At 40.4% G+C, this 23,082-nt stretch overlaps 1 protein-coding gene across 3 annotated transcripts in view; it reads right to left on the bottom strand.

Annotated features, from left to right (window-relative positions):
* Positions 1-23,082, bottom strand: part of sorl1 (sortilin related receptor 1) — a 194,641-nt gene that overhangs the window by 47,148 nt on the left and 124,411 nt on the right. For 2 of the 3 annotated variants that reach the window (XR_002754350.1, XM_023351415.1), the window contains exons 29-35: positions 14,954-15,085; positions 14,714-14,848; positions 14,471-14,623; positions 12,636-12,791; positions 2,976-3,104; positions 2,058-2,184; positions 1,809-1,978 (exon numbers count right to left, since the gene is read on the bottom strand). Coding sequence is in view for 2 of the 3 variants with exons in the window: in XM_023351415.1 (XP_023207183.1) it covers positions 1,809-1,978; positions 2,058-2,184; positions 2,976-3,104; positions 12,636-12,791; positions 14,471-14,623; positions 14,714-14,848; positions 14,954-15,085 (1,002 nt within the window). In the remaining variant the exon portion in view is untranslated. The remainder of the gene's footprint in view (positions 1-1,808; positions 1,979-2,057; positions 2,185-2,975; positions 3,105-12,635; positions 12,792-14,470; positions 14,624-14,713; positions 14,849-14,953; positions 15,086-23,082) is intronic. The other variant, XM_023351416.1, reaches the window with a different exon arrangement.

Genomic DNA, 23,082 nt, shown 5'->3' with positions numbered 1-23,082 from the left:
CAGTTCTGCTAGTTCCTCTCCTAAAGTAGGTACCAAAAACAGTCAGCCAAAGTTGCACTGGATTTGTCAATGGAAAACGAATCTGCGGCAGACCAGGACCAAATGAGTTAGAGGCAGTATAGTGGAAAAGCACCTAAACAGGAGTTTTTCTGTAACTCTGGGACAGTATGCCTTCTCGGTTTGGCGCAACCTTCACTGGCTCCCTGTCGTTTTTCGGGTAAAATTTAAGGTTTTATTGATTGTTGTTAAGTGTCTAAACTCTATGGGTTCTTCTTACTTAAGAAGCCCTACTCTTATCCTACACTCCACCCAGAGCCCCAAGTTCAACTGACCATCCTTTAGTAGGTGTCCCTAAAGCCAGGCTAAAAACTAAAAAGGACAGAGTCTTCTCTGTGGTGCAGTCTCCTTCCCTGTTAAGCCCTCTCAGTCAATAGGTCTAAAAGTCCAGACTGAAAACATATCTATTCTCTCTAGCCTTCAACACCAGATAAAGAGAAAATATCTACAGCTGAAATTAAGTATTGTTTTGGTTTTTATTCATGTTATTAGTTTTTGGTATTTTCTAATTGTCTTTGTGATATTGTGTTTGTTGTGAACAGTGACAGCTCAAAATCCATAGGAGGAGTTTGTTAAAATTCGACATAAGTAAAAGTGAAAAATGGCCAAAATTCACCCTTTGACCCAAAATGGTCACCTCCATGTACTTTTTAGGGGTACCTTCAAGAGACTTTTTTCCTTGATTTGGGGAGATCTACCTAACTACCACATTTCAGATTTCTACGACCTACAGTTTGTCCTATCTCCGATAAGACTCTGATAAGGCTCCAATTACAGACCTGCCATTTGGGAGTACTCCTGTATGATACCCATATGGCAAGTGCCATTGAGTGATATATGACAAAGTGTCACTTATATTGAGAATGATACCCAGGTGGCAAAGTGCCATTGATAATAATACCCATATTGCAAGTGCCATGGAGAATGATAACCATGTGGCAAGTGCCATTGTGAATTATACCCATTTGGCAAGTGCCATGGATAATAATACCCAAGTGGCAAATTGCAGTTGAGAAAGATATCCAAATGGCAAGATGCCATCTGGTGGCAGTCAATGGTATTACAGCAAATGTTGCCATTTGGGAGCGCCTAAAAGCGATTTTTCAGTAAACTTTGACCCCTTTGGGGGTCTCTCACGGGAAGACTGGGGGTCTTAAAAATCGCTAGGTTGGGTCATTAGGGTGACGAGGGATCACCCTATTTTTAGAGCCATGTCCCGTGACCCCATGACCTATGGTTAGCCCTCCAGGATTTTTCAAAAAGGGGCATTTTTTCTCCCAAATGTACACTTTTTGGGTGGTCGCCCTAATTCTTAGGATTAGGGTGCGCTGTAGAGCAGTTTTTCCACCCCCACTTGCGATTCCACTAGAATTAAAACATTTTAGTGGGGGGACAATTTTGAGTGAAGTTTGGTGAGTTTTTGAGTATGTTAAAGCCTCAAAAAAGCTGTATCTTTTTGCGGAAAAATAATAATAAGACAATACAATAGGCCTTCGCAGCGCTTCGCTACAAGGGCCCAATTACAAAAGAAAATAGTAACGCACAGTGATTTGGATAAGTAACTTTAATCTGATTACTGGATTTGAAATAGTGATGCATTGGATTACTTGTTACTGAAAAAAGTGGTTTGATTAACGCGTTACTAACTTCACTGTTTGTTAAGCACTTTGGTCAGCTGAGGCTGCTGTAAATATGCTATAAAAATAAACTTTGACTTGACTTAAAATGAAGGCAGGTCATGAGACACTCACATCCCTCGGGCGTCCTGATGGTGATGGCCTCATTGGTCTTGTGCAGCTTGTTTAGGCACTGAGTGAGAACCTTCACCTGGTAGGTGGTGTCTGGTTTCAGCACAGCCAGTTTGTAGCTGGTTTTGTTGCTGTGGGTGTCCATATTGGTCCACTCCTGCATTCCCACCAGCCTGAACACAAAATCAAACATCTGATTGGGGCTAAGCTGAGCAGCACAGATGTCAGATGGTAACGGTCCACCAAGCTCACCTGTAGTGTACAAGGAAGTAGCAGGAGTTCGAGGGGAGGTTCTTGGGACGGGACCAGATCAGAGTGATGGCGCCAGAGAAGTCTGGGGTCCACTGGAGGTTCTGGACTTTGTAGGCAAGTGTGTCCACTGGGAGATCAAGGGAAGAAATTGGAACTGTGTAATCCACAAATGCAACCAGCAGGAAGCAGCACTAGACTATTTAAGGCACCTAGAATCACCCTATTCTGACCAAATTCTCCAGGATAGCCAGGTTATGATAGCTTTGGGTTTTTTTATTATATCTTAGTTTTATTTTGTTGTGACTTTTTATTTGTTTAATTCAGTTAGTTGTAATTCATGCAGTAATTCATAGTACTTAGAATGTGTTGGCTAGTTTTTATTAGTGAAATAATTGTTTTTAATTAGTTTTTCACACTTGGTTAATTTTTAGGTGCAGAACTCAAAAAGGTGAAGCATTGCATTGTTATCATGTACACATCAATCAGAATACTAAACAGAAGAAACCATTTTCAAAAACTGTATTTAATTCTTATTGAACAACGAGTGACTCTGGTGTTTTCTCCCAACCTTTGCTGTTATTTTACGGACTGACTCCTCCCAGTAGGAGTATGGCGTACTCTGACAACCTGCTTGTGTCTGGAATAAAATGTCAAATAAAAGATTTATTTGACATCAGTTCAAAAAGCTAATAGATTTATGAACACAAAAACGAAGGATATTATACATAACTTCAGCATGTTTTAGTTAGGTTTATTAATGCACAATATAGTTCCAGCTGGTTATAATTTTTCCCCATTAATTACCAATTTTATTCATGTCAGCTAACAAAACAGTTTTCTCTATTTTTCAGTTTTTGTTATTTTGTTAGTTCCAGGAAACAATAATAACCTTGCAGGATAAAAAAATCAAAAACCTACTGGTGCAGTTTTCTTCGTCGCTGTGGTCTGAACAGTCCAGGTAGCCGTCACAGCGCTCGCTATCCAACACGCAAAGCTCACCATCAGAACAGCGAGTCCCGTTGGTGCAGAGCAGAGACTGCCATGTGGCTAAACACAAACACAGCTCCTACATTAGACTCTTGTTAGTACCCTATCTGCTTCTGATGACTCAAAACAAATAGTAAATGGTATATGGACTGAACTTATATAGCGCTTTTCCAACCATTTGGACCACTCAACGCTCTTTACACAAGAGTCACATTCACCCATTCTCACTCACAAACACAACATGTTTCATAACTGAAGGGATTTGTGGGCAAAATCACGTCTCAGGTGTGGTGTTAAAGGGATGCTGAAGACAAAAATAATAATATAAAAAAAATGCATCTTTAAATATCAAGATGAGTGAAGAAGTAAGATGAGTTATTATGGTATGAGGAATCTCCAGCTAAATAAAATCAGAGCTGGCAGACAATATGAAACTCAGCGTTTTTACAGCTGAGCATAAAATTCTTTGTGCAAAGTTTTATAACAGTGTGAACATTTGAGGAACAAATATTCACCTTGAGCAACTTCAATCACTATTCCAATGTGATTCTTGTAAGAAAAAAAGGTCTGTATATAGTTGCTTGGAAAAAGGAAATAAATCTTTTAATTTTGTGGCATTTTTTTAACCTAGCATGCAACGAACCTGTAGATAAAGACAGATTTATGAAAAATGTATGCAAGTTTTGTGCATGTACGTATGTGCTGTGCTGCTTTCAAACTATGCACCTACAGTATTTACAGATAAAACAGAAAAAATATATGTTAAGAACATTTTGATAGAGCAAGTAAACTGCAGCATTCTTAAATTTAACTGAGCTGCCAAATGAGTATGAACATATACCTATAGTTTTCATGAACAAAATTCCCTAAATAGAATGTGGATTTAAAGTGTCAGATTCCAGAGCACAAGAAATCCTCATCTTCTTCTAGATGTTAGTAGAGGAGCAGCGCCGACTGCCTAGTCTCTCCTGCCCATATCAGTTACCCATGGTGGCCAACCTCTTTACTGCTCACATTGGCTCGGGCATGAACGTCGTAAGCAATGGTCCATCTTTTCTCATTGCCTCGATCACTGGCCGAAGTGCCTTCAAAAAGATGTTGTTTTTCACGGCTTTCCATATGCTATCCCTATACGTTCGGGAAGAGAACTGAAGGATGATTCCTCTTGGTCTGTTTTCATTCTTTTTAATGGCCTTTTTGTGGACTGGTTCTTTAGTGGAGCGAAGTCTTCATCATTTGGGTCATCATCCATTTTGGTGTAGTCGAGTCCAGCGAGTTATTGAAGTTGGTAGCCTGCATCCTTCAAAGCACCCAGTTTACATAGGACGGCTCCGTTGAGGCCGTGAATGATGACAGAAAGAAAAAGCTGTGAATTTGGACAGGTCTAGCCTGCACCTCAGTGTAACACATGTTGCCTAGCAACCGTGACAGCGTGAAGCACAGAGTGGTGAAGAAAAAAAACTGAGCCTAAGTGTAGGAGCAATTTTTCCATTTTCAGTTAAATCTTAGAATTTAGATTATTTAGTTTATTTTTATTTTTTGCTCATTTTCTAGTTGATTTATAATTAGAATTTTTGTTTAATTTGTTATTTAAAAGATGTTCTTTGGTTAGTAATTCACTTAATTAGTTAATTAATTTCAGTTTGTTTCACAGTATAAATATATAGATTTTAAGTAGCTCATTATGCACGTGGGTGGTCAGATGGTTTTTTACCAGTCAGCCAGTCTATCCAATCAGTCATCAGTTGTCAGTCTGTCAGTTAATCAGTCAGAGAACAGGTACAGGAATCAGAGCAGGAGAAGCAGCAGAATCCTGTGAAGCCTGTGACTTGTTTCCCTGAATACGGAATAAAACCCACTTAAGAGGAAAGGAGATCGGGCTTTTTCTGTTGTTGCTCCTCTTCTATGGAACAATCTACCTTTCCAAGTTAGATCTGCCCACAGCCTGGATCATTTTAAATCGCTTCTTGAAACTCATTTTTATTCCTTGGCATTTAATTGAACTAGTGTTTTGATACTCTGTTTTTATTCATGTGTGTTATTGTCATTCTTGTACAGCACTTTGGTGCAGTTTTATGCCTGTTTTTAAAGTGCTATATAAATAAATTTGACATTGACAAAACAACCCTCTAACTGAATTTTGACTTTTTTTTTATCTTTTTGGACTGCATAAGCCAGAACCCACGGTGCATCAGGTGACTATTTGAATTAAATTCACCTTTTGCTTTGATCACATTTAAGTCTTAAGTTTTTTGATTTTTTTATTTGAGTTTTGGACAAATAGTCACTACATCAAGTAAAAAACCAGACCTTGGATTTTTGAAACAACGACAACTAGTAAAAAACCTGGACCTTGGCATTTTTGGAACGACATCAAGTAAAAAACCTGACTCTTGGCTTTTTGAATCAACAACAACAAGTAAAAAAGCCGAACTTGGAGTTTAAATCGACGATCTCAAGTCTGTTGATGCGCGGATGGCTGCAAAGAGTTTGGAGGAACCATCTCCTTTGTTCTTTGATAGCGGAAACGGCCGTGCCCACAAGCCATTGTAACAGTCATTATACTGCTTGGTTCCCAGAGATGAATAGGTATCACCACAAGGGGGCGCCTATTCCCTTTTTCCTTTGTTGTACTATTGTACAGAGTGAGAACTCGTCTTCCACGTTGTTGTAAAGGAGATCATCGGTGATGATGAGGTGCAGAGTGGTAAACCATCATTACTTTTCTTGTGTATGAGGCTATAATGTTTAGTACCATGGAGATCTGGCTTTACATGGACAAAGTGAAATAAAGTGAAAGTGTGGAATACTTCAAGTGCGTCCTGATGTTTTGGGTTAGAGTGGATAACCACCATTGCTAACTCCTTCTCCAACCTCTCACCGCACCGTCACACCATGAAAGTGCCTCACCTACAAGCTACAAATGCTCACGTCTTTCTTCAAAGACAGCTGAATGTACAACAATTGCTATTGCTGTAAAGGAAAACGGCCAAACGAGAGGAGTTTGATGATAGCGATCAACGTTACAGTACAAGTTCGTCAAATGAAGATGAATAAAAGACTGGGTTAAAGCGCTGCACCTTTACGCACAGCCAGTGGGTTTAAAAGAAAAAGGAAGTAAAAGACAGCAACAAGAAAGCTACAAGCAGTTCAAAGTGTTTTGCTAAAATGTCTGATGTAATGAAAGCATAATTGGCCAAGAGTGATTTAGAGGTTTCTTCCAGTCGAAGTATTAAACTGATTGAGAAAGGCTTGATGTCCTATATAAAAACGTGCCAAGATAAAAGAAATGCTAAATTGAAGCAAGTAAGACGAATAATGGAAGATTTAAATGTTTTGATGGAGTCAAATTATAAAGTTGACTCAGTGAATTCTCTTCTTGCTACATTTATTCAGTGTTCTCAGAATGCAGAGGTATCTCATAAAAACTTGACAAGTTTGCCACTCCCCTCTGATGAACTCATGAAACAAAATGAACATTTTAAAAATAAAATAAGAACTTACCACGAGTTTACTGAGCTTGTCAGGGGCTGGTTATGTGAACTGGGTAAGTCTTTTGTGCAACCAAATGCAGATGATTATGACCAAGTCAAAAATTATGTTGATGTAATAAATCCTGAAGACAGCACTTCCAACGTGCGCTCTGTAAAGTCAAAATCAGGCACTCAGGTGTCCTGTGTCTCCTCCACTTCATTGGCTTGAATTAAAGCAGAGGCCGAGAAAGCGGCGCTGATGAAGCGGCGCTAATGGACTCAAAAAGAAACATCAGCTAGAAGCGCTGGAGGAAAAGCTAATACAAGAAAAAGAGCAATTTGAACTTGAGACGGAGTTAGCGGCTGCTAAAGCAAAACTTCATGTGTTGGAAATAAATTCACAGTACGGCGCAAAATGTTATGATGGCATGAACTCGTATACTGTATTGAAAAGCGCAACACCAATTCGGTACTAAAACTTGACCCCTGTGCCGATGTGTTTGTTCCAGAGAAAAATATGGATGATGTTAAAATGTCCTCTGCCAGCTCTGAGCAACCAATTGTTCGGCTAAAGCGTTGATAAGCCACAAAGTATCTGTGCTCAATTAACTGTTCAAAGTCCGAACACAAGTATGCAACAGTAACCAGATCAACAAATGGATCAACAAACCAGTATTATTGACATCATGCAGCGGCAAAATGACATCACTGACATGTTGGTTCAACAAAACCAAAGCGCTGTCTTGCCACCAAGAAACATTCCTGTTTTCGACTGCGATACTCTTCAATATAGATCATTTATAAGAGCATTTGAGAACGGCGTGGAGGCCAAAACGTCCAATTTAAATGACTGTTTGGACTTTTTAGAACAATACACAAGGGGGCAATCTAGAGACCTTGTGCTTAGTTGCCAGCATTTACCATCAGAACTGGGCTACCTTAAAGCTAAAGGTCTTCTTTCTGAAAATTTTGGAAATTAATATAAAATTGCACAGGCCTATATGGATAAAATTAGCAACTGGCCAGCTATTAAAAATGAGGACATTAAATCACTGCAAGCATTTTCTCTGTTTTAAGGGATGTTCAAATTTAACAGAATACATCACTCATATGAAAGAACTGGACTTGCCGTCAATAATGAGTAGCATAATACTAAAGCTTCCCTATAAAATAAGAGAGAGCTGGAGAAATGTGGCCTGTGACCTTCAGGAAAACAGGGGTCAGAGGGCATTATTCACCGATCTTGTTTTTATTGAAAAACAAATTAAAGTTGCATCTGATCCACTGTTTGGCAACATCAAGGACCTTCAACAGCTCAACTCCAATAGCAGCTTTACCAAACAGAAGAAAAGGGGGAGTAGCTTTGCTACAAATGTTCTTGAATGTCCATCTGGAGATAAAAGTCCTCAAATAGCCACAGCTGTTTGTATTGTCTCCTAAATAATCATACAGTTGACAAATGCTTTAAGTTAAAAGACAAGCGACATAAAGATAAAGTAAACTTTATTAAGGAAAGAGGAATGTGTTTTGGCTGCTTAAAGCTTGGACACATAAGCAGAGAATGCAGAGGTCGCTTGGTCTGTTCTGTTTGTCACCAGCAGCATCCCAGTGTCTTGCACATTGACAAGGAGAGCACAAGAGTTTTCTCCAGACATCCACAGAATCCTCTGAGTACCACCTCCACAATGACTCAGACCTATGGTCATGTCAGGGTCTGTGATGAAGATAACTCAAACCTTTCTATCGTTGCAGTTCAAGTCAGGAGTCCAAAAACCAACACCACTGTGCAGACGTATGCATTTTTGGACCCGGGCAGCACAGGAACGTTCTGTACTGAACATTTGGCCCGGAAGCTGACACTGAAAGGTAAAAGAACAAGTATCCAGCTGCAAACAATGGGACATAAAGATGTTGTGAGTACAAACATAATCTCTGGACTTCAAGTAGCAGCACTTGATAAAAATTATTTCATTGACCTTCCAGATGTCATGACACAGAAACTAATGCCTGTTTCAAAGCGAAATGTTCCACAACAGAAGGACATTGACAAATGGCCATACCTGCAAAGCATCAAGCTCCACAACATATATGATCATGTAGATCTGCTCATTGGCACAGATTCACCTAAAGTAATGGAGCCATGGGAGGTGATCAACAGTCAGGAGCAATGCCCATATGCAGTTTGGACCCGAGTTGGATGGGTCATCAATGGTCCATTCAGGAGTGAAAGGAACAAAACAGACTGCCATTCTTTCACTGTAAACAGGATTTCGGTTAAACATCTGGAAACAATGTTGACTGAACAATACAATCAATTTCATTGAAAAAACATCCCAAGAGCAGATTGAAATGTCCAGAGAAGATGTCAAGTTTATAAATATCATGAACAATTCAGCACAATTTAAAAAATGGATATTATTGTATTGATTTGCCTTTCAAATCTGAAAATTCCATCTCGCCTATTAACCGTTGTATTGCAGAACAACGTCTTCAGAGCCTGAAACGAAAGTTTGCCAAGAACCGGATCACAGTCCTAAAATACATCTGCAATGAAACAGAGGGCAAGAACATCAACCTGGGAAAAGATGCTACCAGCTTTTCCTCCCAGCTCCAAGATGGACAGCAGTTGCTGGCTGAGGAGATTCTCCAGAAACCTCCGGTCTCTACAACGTTGAGTCAAGCAGATGACCAGAACAGCTTGCAGGAGCATTTGGAAGAAGAAGAGGATGCCCATCTAAAGCTGTTCAAGCTATTCAATTTGAACAACATCACAGGTTTGGACCAGAGATCAGCTCACTCAGAGCTGATGGGGCCATCTCAGAAGACGGCCAGCTGTTCGGACTTGGTCCAGTGGTTGATAATAGAGTCCTCAGAGTGGGTGGACATCTTGGAGGAGCTGCTGTGCCATCTGGGGCTGGACATCCAGTTGTCCTGTGTAAAGTCATGCATGTGACAACATTAATTCTGTGTTGCATTTACCATCTGCTTGGTCCAGCAGAAAGAAACCACATGTTGTCCAGACTGCATCAAAGATGCTGAATAGTCAGTGCAAACTCTGCTGCCAGAAAGATCTTGTCTGACTGTGTTAACTGCAGAAGAAATGGAGGAAAACTTCTAGAATAAAAATGGCTGAGGAAAAGGTACCACCAGACAACCTCCATTCACAGATGTTGGAGTTGATTGTGCTGTTCATTTGAAAGTGATTTGTGTTCTGGATGCCACTTCTTGTATTAATGCAATCAGAAGATTCATCTGCAGGTGTGGTCCAGTCTCTTCCATTATCTGGCAAAATGTGTGCCAGATAATGGCACAAATTTTGTGGGAGCCAATAGAGAGCTAAAAGAAAGTCTGGCTGCCTTAAACCAGAATAAAATCCAAAAGGCTCTAGTCCAGGATGGCATAAACTGGCATTTCAATATACCTGCAGCTTCACATCAAGGTGTCATCTGGGAGTGCTTGATTCGTTCAGTCAGGAGAGTACTCACCTCAGTTTTAAAACAGCAGGTTGTGGATGATGAAACGTTGCAAACTGTTTTCTGTGAGGCTGAAGCCATTTTGAAAGACAGACCCATCAACAAATGATTTAGAAGCCCTCACACAAAATCACATCCTGATGTTAAAGAGCAAACATGTTCTGCCATCTGGACTGTTTCAGAAACAAGTCCTGTACCTCAGCCGCAGATGGAAGAAAGTACAGAATATGGCTGAACTATTTTGGAAAAGATGGATTTCAGAGTATCTGCCCTTAATGCAGGAAAGACAAAAGTGGATGAGATGGAAAGGAAACCTCTCTCCTGGAGACATTGTCTTGATTGCAGATGCTACTGCACCCAGAGGATGTTGGCAGATGGGGAAAGTCCTAGCAGTCAAAGCTGATGCAGGAGGCCTGGTTCGTTCAGTGCAACTTCAGACCAAAACCAGTGTGGTGGAGAGGCCAGTGACAAAGCTCTGTCTGCTCCTGGAGGCATCTGCAGACTAAAGACATTCCTATTCCTTCTATTCTCTTGCAGGTTCATCATCATGAAAATGAAGAACAAAGAAGAATTCCTTAATGTCTTTGCATTAATATAGGATATTATTGAGGTTGATAGAATAGATCCTTTAGATGTAATTGTGATTTAATGCACAATTAGGGGCTGGAGTATAGGAGCTACTTCTCAATTTTCAGTTAAATCTTAGAATTTAGATTATTTAGTTTATTTTTATTTTTTGCTTATTTTCTAGTTTATTTATAATTACAGTTTTTGTTTAATTTGTTATTTAAAATGTGTTCTTTGGTTAGTAATTGCCTGTTAATTTTTCGGTTTAGGTATAAATGATAGTATGTTATCTGGCAAAATGGAAAAATTATCTGGCGATAAATTCACTTAATTTAGACATATTTTAATACATATCTAAAATCTTTTTTTTTTTAAATTACATGCTGTAGCTTTAAGCAGATGTTCGGTGTGAAAGCTCACTGTCTAGTGGAGGTTGAGCATCGCTACGTCTGTGAAATATTACTACCAGTAGCGCATAGCGGCGGTCCAAGAGCATGAGCAGAACCCAGGATCTTACACCGCCAGCTCAAAGACTTGAATTATTTATCGGATTATTTGTTTAGCTTTCTGACCGTGATGCTAATTCGGGTGAGAGTTGGTAGTTGTGCGCAGATTTACCTGCTATATGGCCGCTCCGGATGTCCTTTTTTTCCTGAAGTGAGCTTCGATGTAGCCAAACTCCGTAAAGTGCTTGTTTTTAAAATGCCATATTAGATTTGTTGTGTTGATGCATTTTGACGTGCTTCACCCCAAGGTAATTTTCCGCCACAACACGCAAACGTCTCCATTCACTCTCAGAGTGTTATAGTTCCACACGACAGGATTTGATGCCGCATGCTTGCGGAGTGTGAAGGAAAGAGGAGATCAGCTGCACACACAGGCTGCGAAGTGAGATAAATGTGATTGATTTTGGTGATCGGCAACAAGAGAGAGTGATCGCTATCACCGATCCTACACTTTTTCACGGAAATCAGCCGATTATGATCGGTGGACGATTGATTGGCACACCTCTAAAAACATATATATATATATATATTTTTTGTTTCTAACATGTTCAATGTATAGCACAGTTCTACAAGGAATAAATATAAGCAAATTATTGATTTACAAATGTAATACTCTCCAACTAGGACTTAAATAAAGCTACTATGTTTGAAGGCTTAACTATAATGAGTCAAACCAATTTGTTCAGTAATACCTTAGTTAACCAAATATTTTACAACCAGATATGATCTGACTGAATAATATCAGTGTTTAATGCAGTGGGAGCAGACATCTCCAAAAATGTTGGAGTAATATTGTGATTAGGCAATGTACTGATGAACCGAGCAGATATCTGAGACTTACAACGCTACATTCTTGCCTAAACACTATGTAGAAAATCATATTGAGTCGCTTAAAGTGTAATATAGTAAAATAATTTGCCGCTCTTCACTGCCATTGCCTGAACGCCTGGTTTGCCAGCACTAGACCCATCCTTCAAATCTGGGGGAGGACGCATATGTTGGCCACATTTGGAGGAGTCTTCGAATTCGAACAGGCCTTGTCGCCTCACCATGATGACCTACAAATCCGACCTTTGAAGGATGCTGCCTCTGAATTCGGACACGGCTAAAGAATATCAACTGACTATAAAATCAAAAGTGTATTCAGATAAACAGCAGGTGGTGCTAGAGTACCTGTCCTCTTTTTCCTGGACAAAGTACCCATCTGAAATGTTTTAATTTACATTCTTCTTAACTGTGAACAGAGTGTGGCAAAGGTAGCATTTCTGGATTCATTCAAATGTACTGTATGTTACGGATATCTCTTATTATACCTGATTATTTTGTAGACATTGATGTGTCATTGCTATACTTTGTTCTGTTGTTGCCAATTTGATTTTTGTCCTTCAACCAACTGAAGCTGGCAAAAAAAAAAAATCAAACATTCAGTTTTCTTTCTTTTCTACTTTTTCAGATCTGGAAAGTGGTCAAAGAAAATTTCTGAATGTCTCAGAATGCATAGCAACCCTGCGACAAACAGTAAAATGTCTATAGAAGTATTTCAGTGCCTGCATGTGGTTCACAGAGACTTACGGCAGTTGGCTTCGTCTGAGCTGTCCTCACAGTGTGGGTGTCCGTCACAGCGCAGCCACTCCTGGATGCAGTGGGGGGGATGGTGACACTGGAACTGATGCTGAGTGCAGCGTCCAGGGGATAAAGGAGGGGCCGGGGCCATGGAGCTATTAGCTGCTGTCAGAGGAATAAGGAGCAGTGAATGTTTCAGATTACATGGTTGTATTCAAAGGGAGCACAACCAGGACTGAACCACATAATACGGCAGCCCCAGTCGCTTGGCAACACACTAGCAATCTATGAAGCTTCTTTGACATAAATGTGTCTCTAATACAAAAAAAAACACTTTCTTTTTTTCTGCTCCCTGTTTGGTTGTCTTCTCCTGTGCTTTCAAGACAAAAAAGAAAAGCGAAATGGGGACAGATTATTTGTTGCTCAGGAACTGAGAAGTCAGAGTTTAAGCAGAAGTTTACTTTTTAGAATAAGCTAACTTTTCTCTAACATCAACCATCTGTCCTACATTCGTACCTTTACTGTGCTTTAACCGAAAGTTTAAACCTTTACAAAGCACCTGCAGAACCTAATGGTTTCTCCAGTAAGTTTCTTTTCATTTCTTTTACTGTCCAAATCAGATTACAGAATACTGGTGAGATATAGTGTGACACTTATTAAAAACTGGAAGAGCTGCTAAAGCCACATGGATTAAATCTCTCATTTGTCTTTCTATATACAGCAGAAACATGTGCAGTGCAGTGGATTTAACTGATCATGTAGGGCCAATCTAACTTTGTATGAAGCCTTGAGCAGAATTGGATGTATGGGCCCTCCTGCTGCTAAGAACATCAGCACTACTAACAGCGTTTCACCATGGATTTAGAGAAATATGGGGGAGGGAAGGTGGTTTCATTGGCCAACCTAAAAAGAAATCAGTGATAATTGTAGCTGACTGAGATATGTTTGTTAACAAACAGAGCTCAAACTCAAAGATTAAACTCACAGCATCAGACTGCAGCTATGGTAACAAAACAATCTAAAAAGATTGTTCTTTGAACTTCTACAAAGTAAACTTGCCAGCTCTTTAACAGCACTGCTATTCTGAATGAACAAATGTTACATTTCTATATCTGTGGTCTATGTTAAAATGTTAGCATTTATGGAGTTCTGAAGGCCTGATGGCTTTAAGTAGCTGCGGGCTTAATTTGGACGTATCAGAGGTGCAAGTAGTTGATATTTATTTTAATTGTTTTTTTTTTGTTTATTTGTTGTTTCTAAGACTCTATGGTTGTGGATTTAAATAGCATCTCACTGACAATGTCTTCCTGCAACATTTATAATAACCCAGTAATATTTTTACATTTCCTGTCAACATCTTTTAATACATAATCAGAGTGGGCCGCTGCTGGGAGGAGCAGCGGCCCACTCTGCTCCTCCCAGCAGCGGCCCTTGCTAAGTCCGGTGGTGCCCTGACCACCGGACTTAGCAAGTTTTCTGGGGGAAACCCTGGTGACAGTTCAAACAAATATGTAAAAAACATATTTTTTAATGAAAGTTACAAACTACAACTTAAAATATCTTAACTTATATTTATAACTTTGAGAAATATTTAGCATTAAAAGTTTTTGTGTACACCTTTTTAAATCACATAGGAGGTTTTCTAATGTTTGAATTTTATAATAATGGCTGGAACTTAGATTAGATTTTAGGGTAAAGGAGTTAGGATTAAAAACGTGTATTAGATTAAATATCTTAAATTTTTTTTCTCATGACTATTTCAGCTTTCCGAGTTCCAGTTAGTGTCCTTTGGTGGTCCCGCTCTGATCTAAAAGACGTCCTGAACTGAAGCAGAGGACTCCAACCTGTGGGACATCCAAGCTCATCAGTGCCATCAGGACAGTCGGCGTAGCCATCGCAGACCCAGGTGTTGATGATGCAGGCTCCGGAGCCACACTGAAAACGGTTGGGCGCACATGTGACGGGACCAAATGTGACAGCATGGGGAGTAACGCCCCCTGATGGTAAGAAATCAAAGTAAATCAGTGAATAAGCAAAGGAAAATTCATAGGTATTCAAGTTTTACACTCTTCTGCAGCTAGTTGTACCTGTACATTGTGCCTCATCCGACCAATCACCACAGTCATTCTCTCCATCACATTTCCACCAGGTAGGGATGCAGCGCCCATTTCCGCATTCAAACTGGAAGTATCGGGAGCAACCTGGCACCTCAGGAGTGTGAGCTGGAATGTTGAGAGTTAGTGTAGGTGCTGGTTTGGGAGGGGTGATTACTTTTAATCTGGATCTGCCTGTATCGATAGTGATCTGCAGTGCAGCGATTTCCTCACCACAGTTGGCTTCATCAGAATAATCCCCACAGTCGTCCATGCCATCACATTTCCACTCCAGGCTCACACATACTTCGTTGGCACACTGAAATGTGTAGGCATCACACACTTTGCCAAACTCGGATGGTGTAGCTAAAAAAACAACACATGCTCAAATTTTATGAAATTTGAAAGGGAGGAAAGAGAAATATTATTTTTTCTCATCTTTTGTTGAGGGGGCAAAAAACAAAAAAATTAAGAAAGAGGTACAACTACTAAGACAGGTTCTGCAGGTTTCACCGACTTAAATTTAAGATGTTCAAAGATAATTTTAAGACGATTATGAATAACATTTAAGACTTATATCACGACATAGGTGTACTATATATATATAAAATATACACACACGGTGTACCACAAAAGTGAGTACACCCCTCACATTTCTGCATATATTTAAGTATATCTTTTCATGGGACAACACTGACAAAATGACACTTTGACACAATGAAAAGTAGCCTGTGTGCAGGGAGCTTATATAACAGTGTAAATGTATTCTTCCCTCAAAATAACTTATATACAGTCATTAATGTCTAAACCACCGGCAACAAAAGTGAATACACCCCTAAGAGGCTACACCCCTAAATGTCCAAATTGAGCACTGCTTGTCATTTTCCCTCCAAAATGTCTGTCACGAATTGCGGTTAGAGGTGGTGAGGCAGACGCAGTAGACCCAGGTTGTAGAGAATGAATGATGAATTTAATGAAGATGACAGAGATACAAAAGTCCAAAGTCCAGGCAGCACACTGGGAGCACTAAGAGGGAATGAGGAGTCACACGGAGGTGACGAAAGCCCACTTACTGGGCAGGAGAACCCACTTACTGTGGCAGAGAACCCACTTACTGGGGCGGGCCATGCCACCAGCCATGCCTCCTGTCGGCCAGGTGCCAGCCTGGCCACCTGGAACCCCATGACCATGAAGACAGTGGCTGGAGGCGAGGAGGCAGCGGTGGCTGAAGACGGGCTGGCAGCAGCTGCTGGATGTGGTGCTGGTGACGTGACTGGAGCTGTGGCGAGCACTGGAGACGTGACGGGTGCTAGAGACATGACTAGAGCTATGGCGGGCGCTGGAGAGGTGACTGGAGCTGTGGCGGGTGCTGGAGATGTGACCCGAGCTGTGAAGGGCATTGAAGATGAAGGAGAGGCTGGAGCTGGGGTGGTGGAGCGGAAAAATGGGATATCTGGCTTAGGAGGCCATGACAGCTAGAGCTGTCTGGCGTTCCCACTTTGCCTTCTCCTGCTGCAGCTCCACCAACCCCAGGGACGAGAGATGGGCAGACCAGCCCTCCAGCACCAAGAGGAGTCTTGATGGCAACCCCAAGGTGTCTAAGGGCGAAGTATGGTTCTGCCACAATCTCCACAGTCTTTAATTGTGGATCTTATTTCATTCCAGTGAGCAGGCTCCATGTTGATGTTTTTTTTTCTTTAGCGTACCTCACCGTAGTCACTTTTGGTTGAGTCCTTCAGTCACGAATTGCGGTTAGAGGTGGTGAGGCAGACGCAGCGAACCCAGTTTTATAGAGGATGAATGATGAATTTAATGAAGATGACAGAGATACAAAAGTCCACAGTCCAGGCAGCACAGAATGAGCGGAAGGCTAAAAGTTCAAAACTGGCAGCAAATGGTAACAAAATAACTGACGACAGACTTGACAGTGGACAAGATGAGGACTCGCTCATCCAGAATGTTGTGTCTTGCGTCTCTCAACTTTCTCTTCACAATAGCCCACAGATTCTCTATGGGGTTCAGGTCAGGAGAGTTGGCAGGCCAATTGAGCACAGTGATACCATGGTCAGTAAACCATTTACCAGTGATTTTAGCACTGTGAGCAGGTGCCAGGTCGTGTTGAAAAATGAAATCTTCATCTCCATAAAGCTTTTCAGCAGATGGAAGCATGAAGTGCTCCAAAATCTCCTGATAGATAGCTGCACTGACCCTGCCCTTGATAAAACACAGTGGACCAACACCAGCAGCTGACATGGCACCCCAGACCATCACTGACTGTGGGTACTTGACACTGGACATCTGGCATTTCCTTCTCCCCAGTCTTCCTCCAGACTCTGGCACCTTGATTTCCGAATGACATGCAAAATTTGCTTTCATCCGAAAAAAGTACTTTGGACCACTGAGCAACAGTGCAGTGCTGCTTCTCTGTAGCCCAGGTCAGGCGCCTCTGCCGCTGTTTCTGGTTTAAAAGTGGCTTGACCTGGGGAATGCGGCACCTGTAGCCCATTTCCTGCACACGCCTGTGCACGGTGGCTCTGGATGTTTCTACTCCAGACTCAGTCCACTGCTTCCGCAGGTGACCCAAGGTCTGGAATCGGCCCTTCTCCACAATCTTCCTCAGGGTCCGGTCACCTCTTCTCGTTGTGCAGCGTTTTCTGCCACACTTTTTCCTTCCCACAGACTTCCCACTGAGGTGCCTTGATACAGCACTCTGGGAACAGCCTATTCGTTCAGAAATATCTTTGTGTCATACCCTCTTGCTTGAGGGTGTCAATGATGGCCTTCTGGACAGCAGTCAGGTCGGCAGTCTTACCCATGATTGGAGTTTTGAGTGATGAACCAGGCTGGGAGTTTTAAAGGCCTCAGGAATCTTTTGCAGGTGTTTAGAGTTCATTCGTTGCTTCAGATGATTAGGTTCATAGCTCGTTTAGAGACCCCTTTCATGATATGCTAATTTTGTGAGATAGGAATTTTGGGTTTTCATGAGCTGTATGCCAAAATCATCTGTATTAAGACAATAAAAGACCTGAAATATTTCAGTTAGTGTGCAATGAATCTAAAATATATGAATGTTCAATTTTTATCATTACATTATGGAAAATAATTAACTTTATCACAATATGCTAATATTTTGAGAAGGACCTGTATATATACTGCTCAAAAAAATAAAGGGAACACTCAAATAACACATCCTAGATCTGAATGAAAGAAATATTCTCATTGAATACTTTGTTCTGTACAAAGTTCCATTTGCACAACAGCAGGTGACATTGATTGTCAATCAGTGTTGCTTCCTAAGTGGACAGTTTGATTTCACAGAAGTTTGATTTACTTGGAGTTATGTTGTGTTGTTTAAGTGTTCCCTTTATATTTTCGAGCAGTGTATATATACATTTTTCGTTTTTCTTCTCAGGGGACCAAAACTGTGAAATTGGGCATGTCTCTTCTTCCTCAGCCTTGCTTTTGAAATGTAGAAATGAAATGAATTTTTATTATTATTATTTTTAATTATCCAGCAAGAACAGAACATTGTTCATTGTTCACTAGTAGTAAATATTATGCTAGTATCAGTATTTTTTTTTAAACTTTATTTTTGTTATTTTTGCAGTTTTAGAGACACACATACATACATTGAACAGTTAGACCCCCCTCTAACAAAAAATTACAGAGCAGCTAGTTTGACAGGAGCAGTTGAGTGATAACAAGGAAAAAACAAAAATAACAAAAGTAACAAAAAAACGCACCATACATTTCCAGGAAAATTCCTTCCACAGGCCTGAACTTGACGTGTGAATCACAGAATTGCATATATTTAACCAAACCTCTTCATTTATTGTTATTTTGGCTTCTTTTTCCCATTTAGTCTTAATATATGTTGTATTACATTTCCTCTCCGTTCGTAGACATGCATATAGTTTGGATATTGTTTTTTGAGAGGTCTTCCATTGCTCGAATCTAATAGAATTTTAAGTATACCATTCTCGTCCTCCTCCAAATATTTTATACTTTTATTGTAGTAGTGTCTTAACTGGAGGTATCTAAAAAAGTAACATTTTTCCAGGTTATAGTTATCTTGAAGTTGTTTAAAACTTTTTAATTCATTATTCTTTGTAATCTTCCAATAACTTGTTATGCCTTTTTGTGACCACTGTGTAAATCTCTTATCCATTCTTGCAGGGAGAAAATCTCTATCATAAACTGGCCATCTTAAAATTCGAGCATTTCTTTCAGTCTTTACTTGCTTGTCTTCTAATTGTTTGTCAGGTACTTTTATAGGCAAGGCCTGAAAAAGATAAAGAAGCCTTGGTAAAAGGTTCATCTTCATTATATCTATTCGATTATGTAGATTCATGGGTAATAGAGACCAACGTTGTAGATCCGCCCTAATCTCTACTGTCAGTGGGATATAGTTGCATTCAAAAAGATTAGATAACTCTACAGGAATTTTAATTCCCAGATATTTTATAAATATATTGTGCCAGTTGAACCTAGACATTTTATGAATTTTTACTGACGGTTGATAGTTAAATGAGAGAACCTGTGTTTTCTGTAGATTGGATTTATACCCTGAATAAGTGCCGAATGTCTTGAGTAAAGACAGAAGATTAGGTAGGCTGACTTCCGGGTTAGTTAGCAATACGAGCACATCATCGGCATAGAGGCAAATCTTGTGCATTGTGCCTTTAATGGCTACACCCATAATATCCTTGTGTTCTCTGATGGTCTGTGCTAGAGGCTCAATAAAAAGCGCAAACAATGTGGGGCTGAGGGGGCAGCCTTGGCGACAGCCCCTTCCTAATTGTATTTTATCTGATAAATCCCCATTAACCTTAATCCTGGCAGAGGTTGACTCATACAGAGATCGAAAGCAACCTATAATTTGATTATTAAAGCCAAATCTTTCCAAAGCCAAATAAAGATAGTCCCAACTCACTGAATCAAACGCCTTTTCTGCATCTAAACTAACAGCTATCGATTCTGTGTTTTTCATTTGGTCTATGAGGTGAAGAGCCCGTCTCACATTGTCATGGGTTTGTCTGTTGTGAACAGAACCGGTCTGGTCTGCGTCTGTAATTTCTGGAATTATAAATTCGAGCCTTTTAGCCAATATTGTTGCAAATATCCTGTAATCAACGTTTAAAACTGATATTGGTCTGTATAAACCACATTCTGTTTTATCTTTACCTGGCTTAGGAATCACTGAGATCACCTCTCTTCTCCAAGATGGTGGTGTTTCCCCTCCAGAAAGTGCATGATTAAAGCAATTCTTAAGCAGAGGAGTAAATAATTTTCGGAAGTGTCTATACCACTCCGCCGGGTAGCCATCCTCACCTGCCATCTTATTCCCTTTCATTTTTGAAATTGCTTTATTAATCTCCTCCTCAGTTATTTGTTGTGTTAGCCTATTATTTTGATCTGTTCCTATCGATGGTAAATCCAGTGAGGCAAGAAATGCTCTCACTGAGGACAGGTCCACTGCGTGAGGCTGTGTGTATAGTTGAGTGTAGTATAATTCAAAAGATTTTTTAATGTCTTTTAGAGAGTAGTGTGTCATTGTATCTATTGGATTTTTAATTTTTTGTATAAATCTATCAGTTTGTTGTTTATGTATTCTCCAGGCCAGAAATTTCTTTGATTTGGGTCCATTTTCATAATAATTCTGTTTAATAAATTTAGTTTTTTTCTCTAACTGGTCTTCATATAAGCAGTTTAGAGCTTGTTTTGTTTCTGTTATTTGTAGCACGGTGTGGTCATTGTTATTTTCCATGTGCTGTATTTCTAAAGATTTTAATTTTATAGTAAGATCTTTTAAACATTTCTCTTTTTTTTTCTTATGGGAGGATCACATAATTAACTTCCCTCTCAGAACAGTCTTTGCTGCGTCCCATAAGATACAGGGAGAAATATCCTCTGTGTTGTTGTGGTCCATATAGTCTTTGAATTCTTTTTCTACGAAGCTGCCAAATTTAGTATCATTCAATAAACTATTATTAAGCCTCCACAGGGTTTCTTTACGATCATTATCCAGGTGAAGTGTCATATACAACCCCGCATGATCAGATATATCTCTCACCCCGATGTCACAGTTTATTATTCTATGTTTATCAGCACTTTGTATAAAGAAATAATCTAATCTTGAATGCATCTGATGAGAGTAAGAAAAAAAGGTGTATTTTTTATCCTGAGGATGCAAGTTCCTCCATACATCCACCAACCCTAATTCCTTAAGCATTCTTTTAATGTATATTGCTTCTGTCTGAGCCTTTGTAATTTTGCTGGTTGAGTCCAGAAAAGGATTTAAGTGAAAGTTCCAGTCTCCCCCGCATATCAATATCCCAGATACTTCTGTTGCATTTATGTCAAATATTTTCTTAATAAGTCGTGTATTATTCCCGGGTGGTCTATACACATTCAGTAAGGTTACTACTTTATGATCTATGTATCCTTTGACCAGTATATACTGTCCTTCTTTGTCTTTAATTTGTGAGGAGAACTGAAAGTTCAGCCTGTTGGACAATAAAATCGCTACTCCTCTAGAGCTGCTTTTTGCATATGAAGAAAAGTACACATTTTTAAACCCCATTTTACATAATTTTTCATGTTCAGCAGTAGAAAGATGTGTTTCTTGCCAAAAAATTATATCTTGCTTTTCTTGTTTCATCTTTGCAAGAGCTTTGCCTCTTTTAATGGGATTATGTAAGCCGTTAACATTAAGAGTAATTACCTTATATTGTTGTTTCACTTCTATCATTAGTATACAAAAAAAGAAATACCTATTATTTTCCAGGTGCTCTGGTGAACAAGGGGGGGTCTGCAAAACAACAAAACACATAACATACGTGACTTCCAAGAATGAAGTACCATTCCACCTTCAGAGTAGTGAGGAGAGTCCCTGGAATCCCACGGGGCTCCTCGCGGTGCTGCCTGTCGTCTCTTGTCCATCATGGCAGCGCCCATGGAGAAAGCATGTCTGTTCCCAGATCTGCGGTCGTCCGTAATACTGGTACTTTACAGAGGAATTCACAAGAAGGTTACAGGGTGTTGTCGTTGCGCTTGAAGGCCCTAAGTTTTTCCTGGATGTGTTTCACTCGCGTTTCCCGGGTCCACCGCTGGGTTCCGCTCGCTCCTTCCCGGGAGAAGACTCTCGGTTTGGGCTGGGAGGCGTCCTCCGTTGGTTTACCCGCTGCTTCAAACATGTTCCTCTTCCTCATGTCGTCAGACGCGTCCTGTGCACTGTTGTAAATCACAGGGCCGTTCTGGTAAAACACACTAAGTCTGGATGGGTACATGGTCTGGAAGCGAAGTCCCTTCTCTTTTAAGATCTTCCTGATGGGATTATAATGCTTTACGTTTAGCGAGGATATCACTGGGGAAATCTTGATCGAAGAACACGCGCTTTCCTTTCAGCTGTATCACTTTCTTCCCCCACGCAGAACGAAGCACTAGTTCCTTTGTAGTATACTCCAGAAAATGTATCACAATGGATCTGGGGTTGGAGCCGGACAGCGGTTTGGGTCCGAGTGACCGGTGACAGTGCTGTATGCCCAGTGTGGTGTCCGTGAGGGAGATGTCGCCTTCTTCTCCCTCTGTGACCCCATGAATACGAATGTTATTCCTACGTGAATGGGCTTCCAGGTCTGTTAGGTCTTCTTGTAGCTGGAGCGTGTGGCTCAGCACGTCTTTGACGTTGAATTCCTCTACTTCGGTTATTCGCTGTTCAGCCTCCTCAACTCTGTTCTTTACATCTTTCAGGTCTGCAACAATGTCGTCAAGCCGCTTCCCCATCTCTTTTCTAAACTCAGACATTTCTTTTGTTATGAGTCCTGACTGGTCAGTGATTTGTTTTTTAAGGTTCGTCTGAACTTCTTTCAGCTCTGCAAGAATGTTAGCTCCCATAGCTTCCATAGCTTTGTCCGCTGCTAGCTTGCTATCTTCAGAGACCTCCTTTGATAAAACAACAGTTTCTTTCGCGTTTTCTTGCTGAATTCCTCTTGTCTTCCTCTTGTTACTCCCTGACATGACATGTAAATACTGAAAAACAGTGTTTTATGAATTATTTGTCGGGGGGTAACTCGACCGTCTGGGAGCTCGAAATTTATGCTGTTGCTGGCTTCTCCGCCATCCGGAAGTCTCGCTAGTATCAGTATTGAACCAAAGAAAGCAAGGTAGTTGCAAGCATTAAAAATCATGATGCTTTTGATGGGTCAGATAGACTCAAGAAATTGTAACAGCAGCTGCGTAGGGGGGGTCCAATTTAATTTTTGGTTAAGGGGCCCAAGATTCTTGGCGGCACCTCTGTGCATAACATACATTCACGCATGCACCTAAGTGTGTTGTGTTCTGTGTTTTCTGTGTGTTAATTT

The sequence above is a fragment of the Xiphophorus maculatus genome, chromosome 18 (assembly GCF_002775205.1).
Source record: "Xiphophorus maculatus strain JP 163 A chromosome 18, X_maculatus-5.0-male, whole genome shotgun sequence".
Classification (NCBI taxonomy): domain Eukaryota; kingdom Metazoa; phylum Chordata; class Actinopteri; order Cyprinodontiformes; family Poeciliidae; genus Xiphophorus; species Xiphophorus maculatus.
Note: the sequence above shows the minus strand (reverse complement) of the source record. Positions and strands in the feature narration are given on the sequence as shown.